This window comes from Bos javanicus, chromosome 5 (assembly GCF_032452875.1).
Source record: "Bos javanicus breed banteng chromosome 5, ARS-OSU_banteng_1.0, whole genome shotgun sequence".
Taxonomy (NCBI): domain Eukaryota; kingdom Metazoa; phylum Chordata; class Mammalia; order Artiodactyla; family Bovidae; genus Bos; species Bos javanicus.
In genome coordinates, this window is record NC_083872.1 from 112995411 (window position 1) to 113017027 (window position 21617).

Genomic DNA, 21617 nt, shown 5'->3' on the forward strand with positions numbered 1-21617 from the left:
CTTAGCAACCCTGCGCACGGATCCGGCTTCCCCACCCCTGCGTGATGCGTCCCTCCGCCCTGCAGGGGCGGGGCCCGGCGCCGGGCCGGGACTACTTCCCGGCCGGCTGGCGGCTTTAACCCCTCCGGGCTCGCGGCCAGGCACTCGGCGTGGAACCCGGCGGCGGCCGGGCCCTCGCCCTTGTCCTACCCTCTTGGTGGTCGGCCGGCCCGCCTCATCACTCAGCCCCCTCCTCTCTCAGATGTCAGCGAGGCTGCCTCTGGTCGGCCTGTGTCACGTGGGCTGTCTCCCCTCCCCATCACGACTCCGCATCGTAGTTTATTTTTTTTCTTCGTGCAACCCCCACCCCCCGCCCCCCGCAAAACCACTCAAATCGTGCTTATTGTGTAAAGATGTTTCCCTAGGTTAGACAGCAAGTTCGGGAGGGCAGGGGAGTCTGGCCTGGGACTGCGCGTGTGCTCACTTGGTGTGTTGGCTGAATGGGTGTGTCGCGAGAAAAGGGAGACTTTTCCCCGCTGTTTTTTTTCGGCCCTGCACCTGCACGGTTCGGTTTTGCTCGGCCGAACCGTCCCCGCGGCCACCTCAGCGAGTCCTTTCGGCTCTGGGCCTCTTTGACTGACCTTCCCCGTGGCGCTCGCACCGCCCCAGTTACGGGTCTCTTCTCGGGTAGGGGAGCTGAGGGGACGACTCGAGCTCTGGAAAGGTTTCAGACCTTTTTATCAAATTCGGCTCTTGGCCCAAGTCTTCCGAGCCCCTCGTGCCTCGTCAGGGGGACCCGTAACGTCGAGGGGAAAACCCGGGCTCAGGCAGCGCGGGTGTAAGAAAGGGATGACCAGAGGCCGGCCGGCCGGCCAGGAAAAGGAACCGAGCGACGCATGAACCTGCCCCCTTGCCGCCTCTGGCGCCCGTTAACCTCGCGTCTGGGGCAGCGCCAGCCCCAGCCCCGCGCAGGCGCGCGAGCGTGTCCCCCGCCCGCTCGGGGCAGGGCTCGGCCCCTTTGCGGACGCCCCCGTAAGGTTCTCCCCATTCGGCGACCCCCCACCCCGCACCCCGAGCCACATTTCTTCTAGTAACAGACCCCGCCGGCGGGGGTGGCGCCTGCTAGGGCCAGAGGCACCGGGCTCGCGCACCCGACAGTCAGTCGGCGTGCGGACCTAGGGCGGCGGACCCAGGTTCGCCAAACCCGGGGACCCGCACACGCCAGACCTGCGCGCTCGGCTCCCCTGACCGGGCTACTGGCCACTCGGCTACTTTGTGACTGTGTTAGGCATTGTGTGTGTAGGGAGGCCTGAGTCTCCAGGGAGGTCACAGGCGGACGGGACTGCCCTTGGTGAAGCCCGGGGCCGCTGGGAGCTTGTACCTTGTCTTCCTATCCCTTCTTTAATCGCCCATTCCCCAATTCCCTCCCTACCCCCGACCTTAATTCTCATTCCAGACGGTTCCAGCCCAACGGCAGCCGCCAAACCCACGTGGGGTGGCGAGATCCGAAAGTTTCCAGCTACGAATGGTTTGCAGTTTTTCCTTGATCACTATTTTTGGCAAGGGCAGAGAGCAACGGTAAGGAGCGGCTTTAAATGCTCTTCGCTGTAGAGAAACGCTGGACTGGAGGGCAAACTCCAAGGGGACCGAAAGCGGGAGAGAGCCTGAGCCGTAGAACCCCCCATCCCCCACACTCAGAGCACCTCAGCCTCTGGGGCTCCTCCAGGGACTACTTGCTTGTGCGTCAGCCAGTGCCAGAGCGTCACATACACACCCCCTCCGCCTAGCCTACTCCACCCCTCCCCTTCTTATTCCTCCACCTCCTTCCCCTCCCTTCCTCTCCCCTACACCCCCGCCCCCGTTCCGCCCCGCCTCCCTCTCTTCTCCCCTCCCCTCGCGAGTTCCAACCGGGCAGCCAGACTTGGCCGACTCAGGGTTCCGGAGCCCTGGAGAGCTAAAAATATACCCGGTACGTTAGCAACAGCCTTTCCATTGGTGGGGAACAGGGAGCGGCAGCCCCTGATTGGGTATTCGATCCAACCTCTAGGACGGGGAAGTGGGGGCGAAAAGCCTAGGAGCCCAGCCCTTTGCGGAGGGGGTGGGGTGGGGGGGCGGTGGCGGGGAGTGCGGTTGCGTATTGGGGCATTGCAAGGGATGCTGGTATTTGTAGTCATTTATTGGAGGCCGCTGTGAAAATAAGTGGGTTTGAATCCCAGTTCTGCCACCAGCCGTTTTATCTTGATTTAATGGCAGTAAATCTCTTTACATTATCAAAACGTTTTCTCGTCCTTAAAACGGAGATCGTGTAGGGATTAAATCTTATACTGTATGTAAAGCCTGTCTCAAGTAGTTGTTCTTAAAGGTCACAGTCCTGGCCAAATTGCATTGTGTATGTGCTGTGCTCAGTTCGGTGTGTATTCTGCAATAGGAAACCATACAAGACAGAAAGAGAAAGGGGGGAGTGAGCTGAAACGAATTCTTCTAGGGTATCACAAGAAGGAGGGATGGAGTCCATGTAAGCAGATAAAGGGTACACATTTCTTACCATTCAGGAAATGTGAAGCAGGTTGAAGGAGGAGTGAATCCCTGGAAGGGAGGTGTTGAATTTCTGCGCGTTCCAGCATTTATTCCAATCTCTCCTGAATGCTGAAAACACACCAGCCTGGACCAATATCACTGAAACAAAACTGAGAAACTCAGCCTCCCTGGCAAGTGGGAGCACTGGGTAAAGGGTTAGCATATAAATAGGAAAAAAAAGGAAAAAAGGTAATCATCATTCTTAACTGCTGAAGTCTCCATTTATCATGTGGTAAGGTGGATGTTTTTTGCTCTCCTCAACGTGTGATTTCCTCTTGTCAGGGCTTAATTGTGTGCTGAGTTCCTACTCAAGCATTCCAGAGTCCCCTCCTATTTTGAATAATCACAGGTTGAGACAAACACTTTGTTTTCAAGATGGTGAGCTTCAGTAGTAAGCATGTGCTCAGAGGGTGGAGGCAGCTCCTCTGTCTGAGAGTAAGCAAGTTACGCCAGATGTTTTGTTGTGACAAGTCAGGCTGGTCATAATTAGCCCCAATTAACTCTCTGGGGTGAGTCATTCTCACACACACATGTCCGGGTGAGAAATTTTGTAGTTTCTTTTAAGTTATCCAAGAAAATAGAAAATTTGATTCTTCAGACCCACTGCTCCAACTGCGCAGGAACAAAGACAGCCACACAGAAATTAACTTTGGAGAAGAGTGATTGGATGGATGCTGAGGGCAAATGATATGCTGTTTATTGACCTCATTTACCTCTAGTAAAGGAGGTAAGTGAACAAACCTGTTTTTGGCTAAGACACTAAAACTAGAGTGTCCAAAGGAAGTATCACTTTAGCCTTGGTGATGGCAGGCAGGCCATTTGGGGATATAGTTGATAAGGAACTAAATAACTGGCAAAAGATGGAAACTGGAATCTTTTTTTTTTTTTTAAGGCAGGAAAATTCCAAGGCAAAGAATCTTTCGCATTTATGTCCTTGGTTCAAACTCTAAAGAACTACAGGTCAAAATGTAGTGACATACAATCTCTTTGAGATTTAGTTGAGTTTGATTCCCTGGGAAGTTAGTTTTCTTCATTTAGAAGCTGCTAATTGCAGGCCAAGGTCCACATCTGGTGGCTCTATTGCCTTGGCATATACTGACACATTAAAAAAAATTTTTGTTGTTGGCTGCGCTGGGTCTTCGTGGCTGTGCTCCGGCTGTGCTCTGGCTTTCTCAATTTGTGCTGAGTGGGGGCACTCCGACTCCTCATTGCAGCGGCTTCTCACGTTGCAGGACATGGGCTCCAAGGTGCTTAGGCTTCAGTAGTTGTGGCTCCCCTGCTCTAGAGCCCAGGCTTAGTGGTTGTGACACATGGGCTTAGCTGTTCCATGGCATGTGGGGTCTTCCCAGACCAGGGATCGAACCAGTTTCCCATGCATTGCAAAGTGGATTCTTAACCACTGGACCACCAGGGAAGCCCCTACAATTTTTAAAATGAGTTAACAGACAACACTTAAAAGTTGAGAGGTTGTACAAAAATGTCTTGTCACTTGTTCTAAATTCAAAAGATATGGTAACACTGGGCATTCAAACTGGCAATTGTTTCAGTTGAATAGCAACTGTTCCCTGTAGACAGGGCCTGTGCTCTCTGGTTCCAAGTTTCCTAGACTCCCTATTGTCCCCCAGACACTGAGGCCCAGTGCCACACACCAGTAACCATCAAGTTTGGGCTGCTCTTCTTACATCCCTCCCGTTTTTGTTTTTTTTTTCCTGCACTATGAGGCATGCAGGATGATCCCCAAGCGGGGATTGAACTGTGCCCCCAGCAATGGAAGGGTGGAGTCTTAACCATTGGACCACCAGGGAAGTCTCATCTCTCTCCTTTAAAAAAAAAAAAAATTTGGCTGTGTTGGTTCTTAGTTGGAGCACACAGGATCTTTCGTTGCGGCACACAGGCTAAGTGAGGGCTCAGTACTTGTGGCGCGAGGCATGTGGGCTCTTAGTTCTCTGACCAGGGATCAAACCTGTGTCCCCTGAACTGGAAGGCTGATTAACCACTGGACCACAAAGAAAGTCTCTCATCCCTCCCTTTTAATCACTTATGTTACTCACCCAGACTCCTGTATTTGTGAGTACTTTTTCTAGGTGTTTTTTTTTTTTTTTTTTAGAACAGAATAAACTGGAAAATATTGTACACACAGTAAATATTTCATGAAATTTTGGTTTCTCTTATACATATGTATGAGGCGTGAAAACAGTCCAAGTGAGAGATTGTTGTAGGGTATGGTGCATCTGGCAGCATTCATGTTGGGAGCTTAGAAAGAAAAGGTACAGAGTTGGCTGGATAATGTGACAATGGTATTTCAAACAAAGGAAATAGCCAAAAAGATGGGGTATGTGTGAGGAATTCCCTTCATGAATAGAGGAAAACCTGAGGGGTAGGGAAGAAAGGGAACCATATGGAAGACCTTCAGTGCTAGGACTTAAATGTTTATCTGTGAAGTAGAGGCAATGGCACCCCACTCCAGTACTCTTGTGGAAAATCCCATGGACGGAGGAGCCTGGTAGGCTGCAGTCCATGGGGTCGCTAAGAGTCAGACACGACTGAGTGACTTCACTTTCACTTTTCACTTTCATGCATTGGAGAAGGAAATGGCAACCCACTCCAGTGTTCTTGCCTGGAGAATCCCAGGGACGGGGGAGCCTTGTGGGCTGCCGTCTATGGGGTCGCACAGAGTTGGACACAACTGAAGTGACTTAGCAGCAGAGGCCCTTTGCAAGAACTACCATTGAAAAAAGTAAAGCCTTCCCAGTAAGGGTCAGGCATTTACCAGGTCAGATTTAATCCTTACAAACCAAAGTGGGAGGCATTAATGTCCTTATGTAATAGATAAGAAAAAAATGTTCCCAGTACTAAAGATCAGTAGCAGATCAGAATTCAAATACAGGACGGATAATAAAGCCAACGCATTTCTCATTACACTTTTTTTTTTTTTTTGAGCAAGAGCAATGTAATAAGTGTGATGTTTAAAGGAGATTAAATTACCATATGTGTACAGAGCATATTTGAGAAGCTAGAAGCAAGACACTCATCCTTTTTAGATCCTAGAAATGAATGTATCAAAACACTGAATACTTAACAGTAATCATAAACCTGGGAAATGAAATGGCTTTCTTAGATTGAACTATAATAAATTTAGTTATTTTAACTAGACTTGTGTAAGTAGTGGTTACTTCAACAAATAAGAAAAACAGTAATTTTTAAGACCATTCTGTTTTTTTGTGGCCACACAGTTGGCTGAGATTATTATTCACTTTCCAAAGAACTGTATACAGTTAGAGGTTAAAATTCAGTTTGTAAGCAATATTTTCTCAACAGAGAATACTGTCATTATTCCAATTTTTAAAACTGAAAAAGACTTATCCTAAGGTCCAAGGTAGACAATAATTAAGGACTTGAATTTGAACATCGTTTATCTAATATGGTCTTTAAAAAAAAAAAAAATTTTTTTTTTTGGCTGCTCCAGCGCTTAGTTGCAGTAGGAAGGACTTTTCAATTTTCATGGGCATTTGGGCCCTAGTTTTCTGACCAGGGATCAAACCCAGGCCCTTTGCATTGGAAACACAGTGTCTTAAGCCACCAGAGTTCTTAACTTACTCTTGGCCTCAGACAGCAAACAAATGGAGAATGGGATTGTGAAATTAGGTGACAGAGGAACAGCGTTCAGCAGAATTCACTGGGCTGAGATTGAACTTGCCTGTCACTGATCAGTATGGAAATCTCACCGGGCATTAAGTTTTAAGCTCCCTTGCAAGACCTTTTAGACACATACACACTGAAGCTCATAGAACACAGTAAGGTGTTGTTTTGCTAAAACTAAGCAATAGCTTTTCAAACACTTGTAGATCCAAGATGTTACATGGACCAAGGTGGTTAATAAATTTTTGTGGGGAGGGGGGACATACCTCAAGGCAAGTGAGATCTTTTTCTCTGACCAGGGATCAAACCAGAGTCCCCTGCATTGGAGTTTTAACTGCTGGATTGCCAGTGAAGTCCCAATGAACAAATTTCAGAAATTGTTTAGTAAAACAAAACATTATGACTTAGTATTACACATTAAAACTAAAGTTAGTTACTAACTAAACTTACTTAGAATCAGTGACAGATTCTAGTTATAACATGGATTATCTGGTCTCTACAACTTTTGATTATTTTGCCAACAAAGGTCCATCTAAGTCAAGGCTATGGTTTTTCCAGTGGTCATGTATGGATGTGAGATTGGACTGTGAAGAAAGCTGAGCACCGAATTGATGCTTTTGAACTGTGGTGTTGGAGGACTCTTGAGAGTCCCTTGAACTGCAAGGAGATCCAACCAGTCCATTCTGAAGGAGATCAGCCCTGGGTGTTCTTTGGAAGGAATGATGCTAAAGCTGAAACTCCAGTACTCTGGCCACCTCATGCGAAGAGTTGACTCATTGGAAGACTCTGATGCTGGGAGGGATTGGGGGCAGGAGGAGATGGGGACGACAGAGGATGAGATGGCTGGATGGCATCACTGACTCAATGGACATGAGTTTGAGTGAACTCCGGGAGTTGGTGATGGACAGGGAGGTCTGGCGTGCTGCAATTCATGGGGTTGCAGTCGGACACGACTGAGCGACTGAACAACTTCTGATGTACCATAACCCTTACCTGATGCTTTAAAACTGCTCAGAGCTCCCCAAACACATCACCCTGTCCAAATTGTTTCCCCCACAAAAATGTCCGTTATCAGCAGACCCCATCCCCTCTGCTGGGAGGTTGCAATGTGGCCTTCAAAGCCCAGTTTATTACCTGGTTTCTATTACTTTAGTTATTCATTCAACACTGAGTACCTGCTACACGCTGGGCACAACAGACTTATTTCCTGCCATCATGGAACACAGCCTTATAGATGATAGTCAATATCACCAAATGCTAAAAACAAAATGCTCATGGTGCTATGTGGGAGTATGACAAGAGGGACTTTGGGGGTTGAATGAGGCATCTTTAAGGAAATACTTAGCTAAGGTCTGAAGGATGAGTAGGAGTTAGTTGAGCAGAAGCAGAACAGAGCTTTACAGGTAAAAAGCACAGAGGCAGGAGGGAAAGCAGCAGTTTGAGGAACTGAAAGGAGCCCTCATGGCAGTCCTATGGCTATGATCTTCCTCTAGCCTTCCTGAGGTGCCTCTCGCTAGGCCCTTGCTTTGTGCAGCCTCTGAGTTGCACTGAGCTGTTTCTGTTAAGCTCAATCACTAAATTCCTTGAAGGCAGAGATTATCTGAATTCTGTTTTGGACATTCAATACATCACAAATAAGCAAGTATACATTCAACAAGACAAAACTCCGACAAGAGGTCAGAAGACCCATCTCTTCCTTTAGCTCTGCCACTAAGTTGCAATGTGACCTTGGGCCAGATCCCTGGATCCTGCAAGACTCAGAAGCTCTTTCAAATTCATGGTCTTAAAGGCTTACTTGACTGGAAGTCTCCAGTTATGAATATGTCTCTTCTGGATAACTTGCTTATTGCCTCTAGCAGACAAAAAGTACAGATGGTTAAGTTAGGGTAGGATACATCTAAAGTTGATTTTACTTAAATCATACATCCCTTCACATCCTATTATTTTTTTTGGCCGCACCTCATGGCATGTGGAATCTTATTTCCCTGACTAGGAATTGAACCCACACCCCGTGCACTGGAAGTGCAGAGGCTTAAACACTGGACCACCAGGGTGGTCCCTCCCTTGTATCTTTAATGTGAATATATATATGTACTTTATGAAAAAAAGTCAACCAAGTTCAGTTTTCCTAACTCATTGATTTGAATACATTTTGTCTCACTCCCTTCTCCGTTATTGGAAGCCACCTCTTCAGTTCAAAACTCAAGTTGGGCAGGAAGGAAAAAGCAATGTTTCTAAAAATAACTTTGGTTTACTTATCATAAAAGGCACGACTGGTTTTGAATTACAATAGTAATAAGAGAACAAGGTGCTTAAGTTAATCCCAATACCTCTATTTTGAATCACAAATTTCTAGGTGACTAAAAGTCCTAGAGTTAAAATTAAATTGGGAAGGGGCTGATGACCAGAAAATAAACACCTACTTTATTAATATAACACAAGAGAAAGGGTTTACAATTTTTTAGAAGAAAAATAACATGAACCAGCACCACCTGGTAAAGGTTACAGGATGAAACGCCCACATTTATTGCTCTGCTGGCCCCCCCCCCACCGCAGATACTTCATCAAGGACAACTGCCATCAGAGATTCCCTAAGAACACGCTTTTCACTGCAGGTAGCTTCACAGTCGGGTCTTCAAATAGAAGACGGAAATGACATATTATTTCTGCTTTAGAAAGTTTTGGTATGAAGAAATTCTTGATGTGGATAACACATCCTTGCTTCTAGAATTTAAGGAATACCATGAACTAATCTATCAATTTTTCTGATATAGTCTGCCAGAGTGCTCTGCGAAGAATCTTTCTTCCATTCCTACCAGGTCCAGGTGAGAGGAAACCGGTAAGGTGCCTGTACTAACAGGCAAATTCAGGTGATGCTCTGTGCTCCGCCTCCTTTCTGCTGGCAGTAGTAGGCATTTCTTTTGGCAGCTGCAGCAGTCTGATGGGGGGAGGAAGAGGCAGCCCACCAATCACCTCTTCTTGAAGCCATATTTTTTACGTTCATAGAAGAGATCTGTCTTAGAGCTTCCCAAATTGACAATCTTTGGGCAACCATCTCTCTGGAAAACAGAAAAGTTGTTAAAAGTCTCTGAGCTTTAATTGAAAGGAATCTAAGATAAAAATTTGGGCTTCCCTTGTGGCTCAGCTGGTAAAGAATCTGCCTGCAATGCGGGAGGCCTGGGTTTGATCCCTGGGTTGGGAAGATCCTCTGGAGAAGGGCAAGGCTCCAACTCCAATATTCTGGCCTGGAGAATTCCACAGACTGTATAGTCCATGGGGCCACAAAGAGTCAGATGTGACTGAGTGACTTTCACACTAAGAAAAAATAACTTTTGGATTAATGGTTTAGCCATTCATCTTACCAGTTCAGTTATCCTATTTGATCAATCAGGTATTTACTAAGCACTTAGAATTTGCCATCTATCCAGTAGCCTGCACTTAGAATGCTGGATTCTTAGCCCACTTCTGTTGCTAATATGATATAGTGGAGGCAAAATCGGAAACTCTTTAAGGTGAACTTCCCTGATAGTCCAATGGTTAAGACTGTGCTTCCAATGAATCGAGCATGGGTTTGATCCCTGGTTGGGGAATTAAGATCCCACATGATGTGTGGCCCCAAAAAATAAACAAAACTCTTTAAGGTGTTCAAAGGATTTTCTCCAAGTGAGAGGTAGGAAATGGTAATAATCATCTACAGATCAAGCTCTTTAGCTTTCTTTCACTATCCCAAGAAAGGAGATAATACCAAGAGAAAAACACTGAAGACTTTAGGAAACAGTACCTTATATTTTAAGTATCATAAGAGAATACTGAGTTTGATGTGTCCTTATTAATTCACTTAATTTGACACATGGTCTTGGGAGAAGAGTGCTCCTGTGCTAGAGATCGCTGTTGACAGTCCATACTCTGATTTGTAATGTCAGGCTCCCCTGGCCATTCTGTGAGCTTGAGTGGTTTCAGTGAAGCCCCTGGGAAACTATGTTTTGCAGGGATGATGGTTCCATCAGTTGATTTGGGATGATGAGAAGAAAACTGGGGGAATTACTACTGGAAGAAGCCTTCCTAGATCTGATGATTTTATTAAACGTTCATGTCAAAGGTAGTTGCTTGATGCTGGGCTATGGAATGAATGAATGAATGAGTCCAGTCCTCAGACAACTTATTTCTAATTCAGCTGTTTTCTTTTTTGGGGGACTGATACCAACACTAAAAAAATCTCTGAAAAGACACAAAGCCAACACTAACATTTCATTATTTTCTAGAAAACATGTATAGGTTGGCCAAAAAGTTCCTTCAGGTTTTTCTGAAAGATGTTACTGAAGGGCTTCCCTGGTAGGGAAATGCCCACCTTGTAGTTAAAAGCCACATGGTTATGTGGCTCTTCCAGTGGTTAAGAGCCCGCCTTGCAATGCAGTGGACACTGGTTTGATCCCTGATCCGGGAAGAACCCACATGCTGGGTGGGAACTAAGCCCCTGTATCACAACTACTGATCCCATGCACCTAGAGCCTGTGCTCTACAACGAGAGAAGCCACTGCAATGAAAAGCCCATGCACCACAACAAAAAGTAGGCCCCACTTGCTGCAACGAGAGAAAGCCTGTGCACAGCAGTGAAGACCCAGAGCAGCCAAAAATAAACTAAAAAAAAAAACACAAAAAAGTAATGGAAAAACCTGAAGGGACTTTTTGATCAATCCAGTACAACGTATTATATTGAGAACTACCGTCTGTGAAGCTCAGTGTGCTGAGGGAGCCAGGCTGTGGCACCACAGCCCCACCAATGCTAGGTGCTAGGTGAACTCAAGTAAGCCACGTAATCTGTACTGGGAATCTTGGTACACACGTCAGAAGAACTGCCTCTCCTGACCCAAGATAGCCTGCTACTAGACACGACAGTGCTCGAAGCCCTTTAGGGATGCTGTGAAATTTTGTGGTATGATGACAGCCTGTTCAGCTTTACTACGCCTCACTGACTTGCATGACTGGGCAAGCCACTTCTGTCTGGATTCATACCCAACTATAAAATAAGATGACTGGATCAGGTCAATGTTTACAAACTGTGTTTGTAGAGCCCTCGAGAGTTCTGAGAGGTACCAGGTGACTGTAGGACTCATCCCTGCTCTGTGCAGCTCTGTTCTCACCCATATTAAGACTGTAGGCTCTGGAGACGGGCCACCTGAATTCTGAGAAGTTATTACCCTCTTTATATCTCTTTTTAGTCATATTATTAAATTACTACAATGGTAGAACCTACCTTACAGAGTTAAGAATCAATAAATGTACCTAGAACAACACCTGGCATATAGCCAGCCTTTAATAAATTGTAAGAAATTGCCAAAAACAAATAGCAGCAATTTCATAATGGTCCAACCTAACACACCCATGGCTTTTGTATAAGACACTTTTTGAAGATAGGACTCCATGGGTTAAAAAGTTGAAAAAACCACCGGAAAACTAATGTTTTAGATTATTAGCTCTTTGGTTTTTATGGCATTTATAAATTTCCTATTTTCTTGCCTAAACTCCTGTTTTTATTTTCTACATATCCTGTGGGTCTAGTGGCTGTTCCCAAATTCTAACAGTACTGAAGAGGTGAGGATGTGTGCACTGGCTGGCTTTTGTGAACGTGCCTGTGAATGGAGACCATGAAAACGGAGATGTTTAAGAAAACCTCAAGGATGGTACAGAGAGTATCTGTGAGCTGCGCTAGGGAGTGTATTAAAGACAAATTTCAGCCTTTTTCAGTCCTCCCGGAGGGTAACAGATTTCCCCATTCTGAGCATAGGGAGCTTTTATTTTAGGCAGCTACAGCTTTTGAGTTGAATGTACATGTTGCATGGCCACTTAACTTCTATAATTTCACACCCAAAAAAGTAGACACTAGACTGCCAAGTGCTTCTTTCCATTATACTAAGTATGTCTGTTAAAACATCCCCGTGTGTGCATGCTAAGTCAGTTCAGTTGTGTCCAACTCTATGTGACCCCATGGACTGTAACCTGCCAGGCTCCTCTCTCCATGGGATTCTCCAGGCAAGAATACTGGAGTGGGTTGCTGGGCCCTCCTCCAGGGGATCTTTCTGACCCATGGATTGAACTGAGTCTCTTATGTCTCCTGCATAGGCAGGCAGGTTCTTTACCACTTTAGGGAAGCCCCTAAAACATCCCCAGGAGAAGCCTAAGGTGGGCTCCATTACCAACCACCAAAGAGAAGTCAATGCCTATGGATTTCCTCCCTGAGGAGGGCTGAACGTCAAGTCCATTTCTATGGTGCAAAAGCAAGCTACAAAAATTACCCTGGACCTGGTGAGAATCCAGGACTTTATAAAGTAATACTTAAAAAACCAACACTGATCATATACCAAAATATAACATACCATGGGGAAATGTGTACAGAACCAAAATGCAGGAAAAGGCAATTTACAAATTTTGAGATCAGAAAAACAGAATTACAGAAAATGGGTCCACATGTCCATTTCTTATATTCGGTAGCAAAGAATTACCAACAGCAGGCAAGACCTGCTTGATTAACAGAAACTAGTAGACAAAACACTGATTCTTCCAGCAACTATTTAATGAATACCTACAAGGTAAAAACCAGACTGTACACTGGTTTGAGACCTTAACAAGGGCATCACATTTTCTATTTGAAACTTTAAGCTCTCAGTAAATGTATCCAGGAGGTAGAAGGGACTGCTACTACCCTTTGTGGGCTGGGGGTCAGGGGCTGGGGGTCAGGGTGAGACTTCCTCAAAGCCACACACAGTATCTTAGCAAAGCCAAGACCTGAACTTGGGCTTTCTAACTCCTACTCTGGTGTTTTTTGTAACAGAGGTTCCTGGAGGCAAACCTCAAAACTTTCACAAGGTTTAGGAAGCTGCAGAGAAGGGTAAACTTGTGAATTACCTTTGAAAATTATCAAGTATCTTTCCTATATATCTAACTGCTCTGCTATTTAAACAGGAAGAGAATGGTAGACGTAGCATGAGACAGAGAGGTGCATCCTTAACCACCTTGAGAAGAGAAATACGATGAGTGTTTAGGGTAAGTGCTTTGAGTTAGTTGATGCATCTTCAATAAGGGTGAAAACACCTTTGACATTACAGTGGTTTGTGATCTGAAGCTCACCCTTACCCAACAAAATCTTATCCAACTTTCATTCCTCTTGTTGTGGAGAAAATGTAAATAGTTTTTCGGCATTCGAGATCTTAGTTCCTCAACCAGGGATCAAATCTGTGTCCCCTACAGTGGAAGCGTAAGTCTTAACCACTGGACCGCCAAGACTTCCCAAGAAAATTTAATTTGGATTTTAACCTTTCTCCTTTAGTGGAGGGGCGATAATGAAAAACCACCACCAAAAAAAAAGGCTGAGAAAGAATTACAGAGACCTGGGTTCTAATCCCGTATCTGCCATTTATTCATCATGTGACCTTGGGCCAAACCTACCTTTAAGCCATTCATTTCCTCATCTGTATCATACACAACTTTTAGACAAGAAAGACCAGCACAGTACCTGGCATGCAGCAAGAGCTCCAAAAATACTAGTTGCTATTTTTCTTGTTATCTGGTTGGGAGAGTTGAGGAAAATGGTTAAGTAAAAGGAGTCAAGGGTGAAGGGAGATCAATAAGATGCCACATTATAAGAAACTACAAACTGGTACTTTGGCAGAAGTGCCCACAGATATTGTCCCTGACCCCTGAGTATTCTCAAGGCTTTGAAAAAACTATGGAGAACACCTAACCTAGCTTACTGGGCTAATTCCCTCATAAATTATGGAAGTTGCTGGAAGAGAACAATAAGAGGGGTTGCTTTGGCTGTAGGAAGATTTGTGTGTAGGAAAGTCTTGGGCACTTAATCTACATCATGATCTGTAAGGCTGAGAGGCTGGATCATGTCACTGGACTGTTTTGTGTTCCTTGGAAACTATTGCTGAGTTAATGCGAGCTAGATGCCATCTCAAATATCCTCAGAACATTCCTGTATAATGTGAAGTAAGGGAAGTGGTGACATCTAGAATGAGGCACAAGGATCCGGAGAGATCAGGTCACCCGCCACATGCAGACGAATCAGACAGTCATTAACCTTTATTAAGTACTCTGGTTGTAAGCGTATCAGATAAGAACTCTAGCTACAGTCATGGAAAATTCAAGAAAATGTTGTCCTTAATAGATCTTTGGCTCGTTTTAGCTAGTTTAAGACTTGCTTGTACTTTTGTTCACTGATATTGCCTCACCATGGTGTAGACTGTAATCATCCGACACCTACTGTGTACCAGACACTCTCTAGCGGGAGCTCCTACAGGTGATTCACAGGAGTAGCACAGAAACGTGCACCAGACTTACAATATATGCCGGGACGACACCAAGAGCCGGGGCTTCCCAGGTGGCTCAGGGAGATCCTCTGGAGGAGGAAATGGCAACCACCCCAGTATTCTTGCCTGGGAAATCCTATGGGCAGAGGAGCCTGGTGGCGGGGCTACAGTCTACAGGGTTGCAGAAGAGTTAGACACAACTTAGTGAACTAAACAGCAGCAGCATACAAGAGCTAGAGAAAAAGGGGGACATGAGCAGGGCATGATTCGACAGTCAAAGATAAATGCAAATCAGAGTTTAGGGTAAGACAATGTTCAAATCGGGGACATCCCTGGTAGCCCAGTGTTTAAAAATCTACCTTGCAATGCAGGGGACATGGGTTTGATCCTTGGTCAGGGAACCAAGATCCCACATACCTTGGAGCAACTAACCCTGCACACCACAAGACCTAGAGCAGCCCCCCAAAAGAGAGAGAATGTTCAAATCACCAACTGAAATTGTTTCTGGTACTTTATCTATGACTGTTCTCATTTCCCTAAATAACAGAAGACTTTCCTGGTGTAAGAAATAGGTTTATCTGCTCTAATATGTCCCACTTATTAGAGGTAGACAAAATCTAACTGCAACGATTCTGAGGTAGCTGAATCATCTCTCTTCAACACAGGCACATCACAGATTTATCAAAGGACACCACGAGGTTTAGTCAGAAAGCTTGGACTTGACACTTATTAGCTGGGAGAGGGGCTGTAAAATGGGGATAATAATAACCCCTAATTAACAAAGCTATTGAAAAATAAGGGAGATAGGATCTATATAGAAGGGGGATCTTCCTGACCCAGGGATTGAACCTGTGATGAACTTGAGTCTCTCACATTGCAGGCAGATTCTTTACCATCTGAGCAAACTGGGAAGCCCTATATATATATTTAATTATCTACTATTTGTAAAAGGAAATATAAGGAATTATTTATCTTTTGGGAATTCACTGGCAGTTCAGTGGTTAGGATTCTGGATTTCCACTGCAGGGGGCCTGGGTTCCACCCCTGGTTGGGGAACTAAGATCCCCAAAGCTGCCCAGCATGGCCAGAGAATTTTTTATTTCTTTTTTGCCTTATGTCTCATCCTAGATTAGGTAATCAGATACCTCATATTAGCCTATTGTTACTGTATCACACTTTGTTTTATTGTCATAAAAAGAATAAAAGGTGATTCATGGGTTGTCCTCCTCTCCTCCAAGAAACCTGTTTTTGGTACAGATCTATAGTTCTCTATTGTATCCTGGCAACTGGCTTAAGGAGTTGAATAACTGCCATTGCCAGCATACAATGTTAAGGGGCAAAAATGTCACAAGCAGAATCCCAAGCAATTCTGAAAAATCAAAGCAAAAGTATTCTCTAGCTACTCAGAGCTGAAATCAACTTGAATAGTCCCAAATTCAGAAGTCAACACATCCACCTGAACAGTCCTTAATAATAATAAAGAGAATTACTGAATGACTATTGTATACCATGCACTGTGCTAGGACTTAAAAATGCAGACTATTGGGAGTTTCCTGATGGCCTAATGGTTAGGATTCTGGGTTTTCACTGCCGTGGCCAGGGTTCAAGATCCTGTAAGCTATGTGGCACAGTTAAAAAAAAAAAAAAAAGGATATTGTTTATGAATAAAAATGAGAGAGACATCAAAGGAATAGAGGGCTTTCCAAATTGCCAGTGTTGACCAAAATTTGCTTCTCTTGCACTTTTTTCCTTGATGCAAAATAACTGCCTTTTGTTGGGATACACCCAGTTTGGCTCACAGAGGTTGAAGAAATTATAACCTAGATGACTAAATGAACATACTCATCTATGGACCATACAGTTTGCTGTGGATGGCAAAGTGTTACTAAACACAAGGAAAAATCAGATGAAAAGCTTCCTATATGTACTCACATCTTTCTCCTGGATGGTGCATTCCTTACAATAATAGGCATCTGAAACTCCAGGGCCTCCACAGATCACACAGCGGCCCTGGTAAGAGCCATAGTTACACTCGTCGCATATGCGCACCAGGGTGCAAGGACGCACATAGGAGTCACAGATCACACACTTGCCATCACCTATGAGGAGAAGAGGATGGAGTTACACCACGTGCAAGTACCTCGAGGCCTTTGCCCTCCTCCTGCTATGGGGACTACACCAGTCTCCTAACAGTGACTTGAGGACCCTCTACTTTGGCATCACAAAACCGACTTACCTCGTGTCCATCTCAATCTCTACAACACATAGGAAAAGTTAATCAACTACTAGGTAAAGAGCTTAGAGAAGCACCTGGTAGACACGTCTATATAAATTAATTGGCAGACCATGTGGGATGTGGTCATGCTACTTCCGGTCCAAAGCTAAAGATTCTCTCAAAACCTAGTGTCTAAAACGTGCAAGCTGGAGTGAGGGTGGTGGCCTTTAGTTGCAGCCTGGCATTGTGTTGACATTCTTTGGGTCACGTCTACTCAAAGTCCTCTTAGTGCCACCGCTGAAAATGCCCGTTTGCTTGTTCTACAGAAACTGAGTGGGCCAGGTGGGCTATTTGGGGAGGCGTGTTCCACTTACACTTTTCACACAGTCTTCCAATGGCTGGAAAATAAAAGATGGTAAAGAGCACAATTAGGATTAAAGTTTTGATGAAGAGGGGACAAACATCCTCGAGCTTGCGGTGGGGACAGGAGCAGGGACTGCAGTGAGCCCTGAGGGGATCTATCCATCTTATCCCCTTAAACTTCAATCCGAACCAAATCCACAGCCTCCTGAAGCCCCTCACAGGTCCTGCGCAAACTGAGAATTTCTCCCAACCCCATTCCGGCAGCCTGCCTCCAGCTCCCAGCACGCGAGCCCCCGCCCTCCTTTCATCAAGAGACCGCAAACCCGCGCGCTCCTACACTTTCAACCTAGAGGCGGGGAACGTGGCGCCTCCCGGGCAAGACCCTAAGCAAGTGACGGGAACCCCGGGCCTCTCAGGTCCTAATACCATTCCCACCCAGAGAGCCGGGTGCAGAAGGCTGCCTCACCAACACCAGCCTGCTTGCGGCAAAAGATCAAGTCCGGGTGATGTTTAGCCATAGCGCCCTCTCAAGCCACCGGAAGCTTACAGAACTTCCGTCCGACCTTTAACCTCCGTTGCTCCCGCCTCTTGGTCGCCGTGATTGGTTCTCTAGACATCCATCAGTATTTATACTCTTTGCACCAAAACCCGCTGGTTCTCGCGAGATCAAATTCCAAAGCCAAGTTTCCGTCCTAACGGGGGGCCGGGTCCTGGCAGGTGCATAAAAGTTATTAAAAAAAAAAAAATCACAACCTTTCCAGGACTTGAATGGAAGAAGCAAATTTCAAAGTGCAAAGTTGAAGTGTGCACTTCGATAAGACATCTCTGTGCCCCGTATTTACTTCCTTAAGTGTTTTTATATAGTTTTTTCCTCTCCCCTTTCGAGTCCTCACACGGGAACTCCGCCCAAGGCGCTCGCAGGAGTAGGCGCCTCGACGGAGGCCCAGCCTTCACGAGGTCGCGTTTCTCTTCAGGCCACGCCCACATCCCGAAGGCTTTAAATACTCTGAGTGGTACGTCACTTTCAAGCGACCTCATCTTTGTCAGTGCACAAAATGGCGCCTTACAGCCTACTGGTGTCCCGGCTGCAGGTGAGCGAACTGAGGGCCCCCTGGGTTCGCGGGGGCGGGGTGCCTCCTCCTGTGCTTGCGGCTGTGGGCGAGGCAAGACGAGGCAGGCCCGACCTCCGGCCGGCTTTTCGTGTACCTGTCCCTGTCGCGGGCCCAGCACCCACGCTCGCTCCTCCGGCGCCCGAGGTCAAGGCGTCCCTGGCTCTGTCAGCTCTCTCTGCTCTGTCCCCGCCCAGCTGGAAGCTTGGGTCTTAGAAGCAGCATCTAGGTGAAGAGTGGAGTCACCTCTTTCTCGTTTTCGTGGACCTCACTTTCTACCCCATAGAGTTTCGTTTTCTGTTCCTCAAGGTGAGGACAAGGTGACTGGGGGGGCGCGGTGGTTGTTGAGCTCGCTAGGCCCAGAACCCGAAGGCCTCACTTCTCATCTCTCAGCGGCGGAGACTCGCTAGCCAAGTGCATCAGTCGTTGTCAAACCCGAAGTCTGGAGGAAAAAAACTATATTCGATCTTGAGGGAATCCTGCAGAACATAACAGCCAAGAGTTCTAGGGGACCTTCCGTCCCCAGCTGTAGTAATTAATAATGATAACAGTAGTCTCTCACCTTTGCACAGATTGCAAGACCATTCCTCGTCATATCACTTAATTTATATGATCATTTGGTAGGATGATTATTCTCATTTGATAGGTGATGCAACTGCTAGGTAAAAGTTCCTGCTCTCTCTTGAGTGTTAACCAAGTGCTGTGGCCTCAGCATCTGCCCTACTACCCCGCTGTTCGTGTCACCCTGCCCTCAGAACTTTTTGAACCAGAGTGTGATCCTGGAGCTGATGTTTGTATTTGTGAGAGTACCAGAACGAAGTATATTGAGCCCACTTTCGTTGCTTTTCAATTACTAGATGGGAAGGTAAAAGAATCAACAGTTTGACCTTGACAATCCTGTTATGAACCATCTAGAAAATTGACTGTGACTGCCAGATGGCTTTTTCAGTCTTAACTTGACAATCCTAGGAAGGTGGTGTTACACACAAAGGTTCAATGTCAAGCGTGTATTTTAATAAAAATAAAGGAAGCAAGCATTTGTGGACATTTATGCAACTTTTTACATTTAACCTGTGCATCTACTTTGGATCAAGTAGCCAACTATACTTACAGGTTTGAACAAGGTAAGGTACTGTACCCTCAAAAAGTTTTGTGTTACCAGAAGTTATTTATTAAGTCATATTGCTTAAATTTAAACCATTTAAAGTGAAGTCATCATTTATCTTATTTATACTTATGGGGTCTCAGTTCTGGCAGAAACAGGGGATTTGGCCTAATTAATTCTCTCTTTAGATGCTTTGATTCTCCAGGTTAGCAATGTGGAATAGTTGTTTCTTCTTGATCCTACTGTCACATGATCTAGTGAAGTTATACAAGGTTATTTGATAAGGTAAATTATTAGATTTATTGAGCTTGGAAGAGACAACTGATATCACAGTATTTTTTAACCGAAAAAGAATCTTGGAAAGCATGAGCATTAGACATGCATAGGAAGAGAGCTGGACTCTTCCAAGTTAACCCATATGCTAACCCATCCAAGTGACCTTGAACTTGGAAACGGAATCCCAATTTCTTCATCTGTCATTTGGAAATTGTGTTCATTGAAAAACATTTATCGAGTACTTGGTGATCAGCTTCCATTCATATTGTTATAATAATTGTTACAAAGCAATGAGCAAGAATGTATTTGTTTATGATCATCATGTCGTCCAGCTTCCTCTTTTATAGACAGACACTCCAAGACCTTGAGACTGCATTTAGCTAAGATGAATGAGCAGCATTATACCACACTGTCTGCTAATAGCCAGGCTGTCTTAAGTAATGGCCAGCTTCCACTGTTGTCTAAAAACTTTCTAAATTTACCTCTTTTATGTTCAGCTACATTTGAGAAGTGATGGTACTACCTTAGTTGTTGTGTGACAGAACCCTGTCCATGCACTCAGTTTATTTACCACATATTAACTGAGTACCCTCTGCTTCCTCTGGATACAACGAGAAGCAGAAAGAGCAGATAATTCTGTTCTCATGGAACTTCCACTTATTCTAACGTATTCTGCTGCAGAGGATCTTGGAGATCTTTCTCAGCTGAAGTATTTTGGGCAGACCTTGATTGAACCTTGACTGGACCAAAGGTGATGGCAATTACTACTACCACTAAGAGCAGCTAACATGTAACTTAACTGTGTGCCAGTAGCCTCGCATGACCCTGTGAGATATTGCAGATTTATTAGCCCTGTCTTATAGATGAAGAAATAGGAGTAGAGCAGAAACACAGTGTAATGGCTGAGAGCATAGATTCTGGCATCCAATGTCTTACTTTAATGCTGACTCTGATATGCACTAGCTGTGGCTTTGGGCAAGTTACTTCACCTCTCTGTGCCTGTTTCCTCACTTGTAAGATAAGGATAATAGTATATCTGACTTATCTAGTAATCATAGTTGCAAAGTACTTAGAACCCTTGTCGTCGTGTCCTGAAGTCGCTCAGTCGTGTCCGACTCTTTGCGACCCCATGGACTGTAGCCCACCAGGCTCCTCCCTCCATGGGATTCTCCAGGCAATAGTACTGGAGTGGGTTGTCATTTACTTCTCCAGGGGATCTTCCCAACCCAGGGATCAAACCCAGGTCTCCTGCATTCCAGGCGGACACTTTAACCTCTGAGCCACCAGGGAAGCCCACTTAGAACCCTGCTTCCATCTAAAAGAGCTATATAAGTGTTTGTTCATTAAATTAAAATAAACTTGTCTAGGGCCTTATCACTAGTTGTTAGTGGATGTGGTTTGAATCTGGTACTTTCTGACTCACAAGCCTGAGGTCCCAGCACCTGCACCATACCACTGCTTCCCTTTGCCATCAACACTCAGCCTGTCACCCAGGGCACCATTAATGGTCCATAACCAGAGAACAGTGCTCCACAAAGTGTTGTGTCATTTGATACCTGCTACCAGGTAGGAAGATAGAAATAAAGTGAAGAAAATGGAGGTGAAGTTTTTGAAAAACCTATCTACTCTCCAGTTTTTAAAATGAACTTTCAGGGACTTCCTTGGTGGTCCAATGGCTGGGACTCCATGCTCCCAATGCAGGGACCCTGAGTTCAATACCTGGTCTGGGAACTAGATCCCACACTGCAACTAAGATTCGGCACACCCAAATAAATAAATATTAAAAAATAAAATAAAATTAACTTTCATGTAAATGACCATGGATAGAAAATAAAAGGGGTTGGACACTTCCAGATACATTTTAGGTCTTTGGTTTTGCCTTGAGATACCGGGATGCTGAGTTCTTACCATGTGACCTTGCGGAAGTTATGTAACTTCTTGCATATAAATCTGAACAGTCTGTTAACTACAAAGAAATCAGACACATTTGCAAATGTTAAAAGTGCCTCTGTAAAGTGCCACATTAAAAAAAAAATCTTGCTTTG

General features: G+C 45.1%; 2 protein-coding genes and 1 long non-coding RNA gene across 3 annotated transcripts in view; 2 read left to right on the top strand and 1 right to left on the bottom strand.

The window, feature by feature from the left end:
• The first annotated feature begins 176 nt into the window (after positions 1-176).
• Positions 177-8902, top strand: LOC133248449 (uncharacterized). Its single transcript, XR_009736724.1, has 2 exons — positions 177-262; positions 1436-8902. It is a non-coding gene; the product is annotated as an uncharacterized LOC133248449 (long non-coding RNA).
• Positions 8597-17653, bottom strand: PHF5A (PHD finger protein 5A). Its single transcript, XM_061418659.1, has 4 exons — positions 17549-17653; positions 17094-17117; positions 16437-16603; positions 8597-9254 (listed from the first exon to the last, which is right to left on the bottom strand). Exons 1-4 carry the CDS (start codon positions 17598-17600, stop codon positions 9165-9167), a joined length of 333 nt encoding a protein of 110 aa, XP_061274643.1. The 5' UTR covers positions 17601-17653; the 3' UTR covers positions 8597-9164.
• A 359-nt stretch (positions 17654-18012) lies between these two features.
• The window catches only part of ACO2 (aconitase 2), a 49171-nt gene continuing 45566 nt past the window's right edge, over positions 18013-21617 (top strand). Inside the window, exon 1 of the mRNA XM_061418654.1 lies at positions 18013-18173. Coding sequence (XP_061274638.1) covers positions 18138-18173 — 36 coding nt within the window. The 5' untranslated portion in view covers positions 18013-18137. The remainder of the gene's footprint in view (positions 18174-21617) is intronic.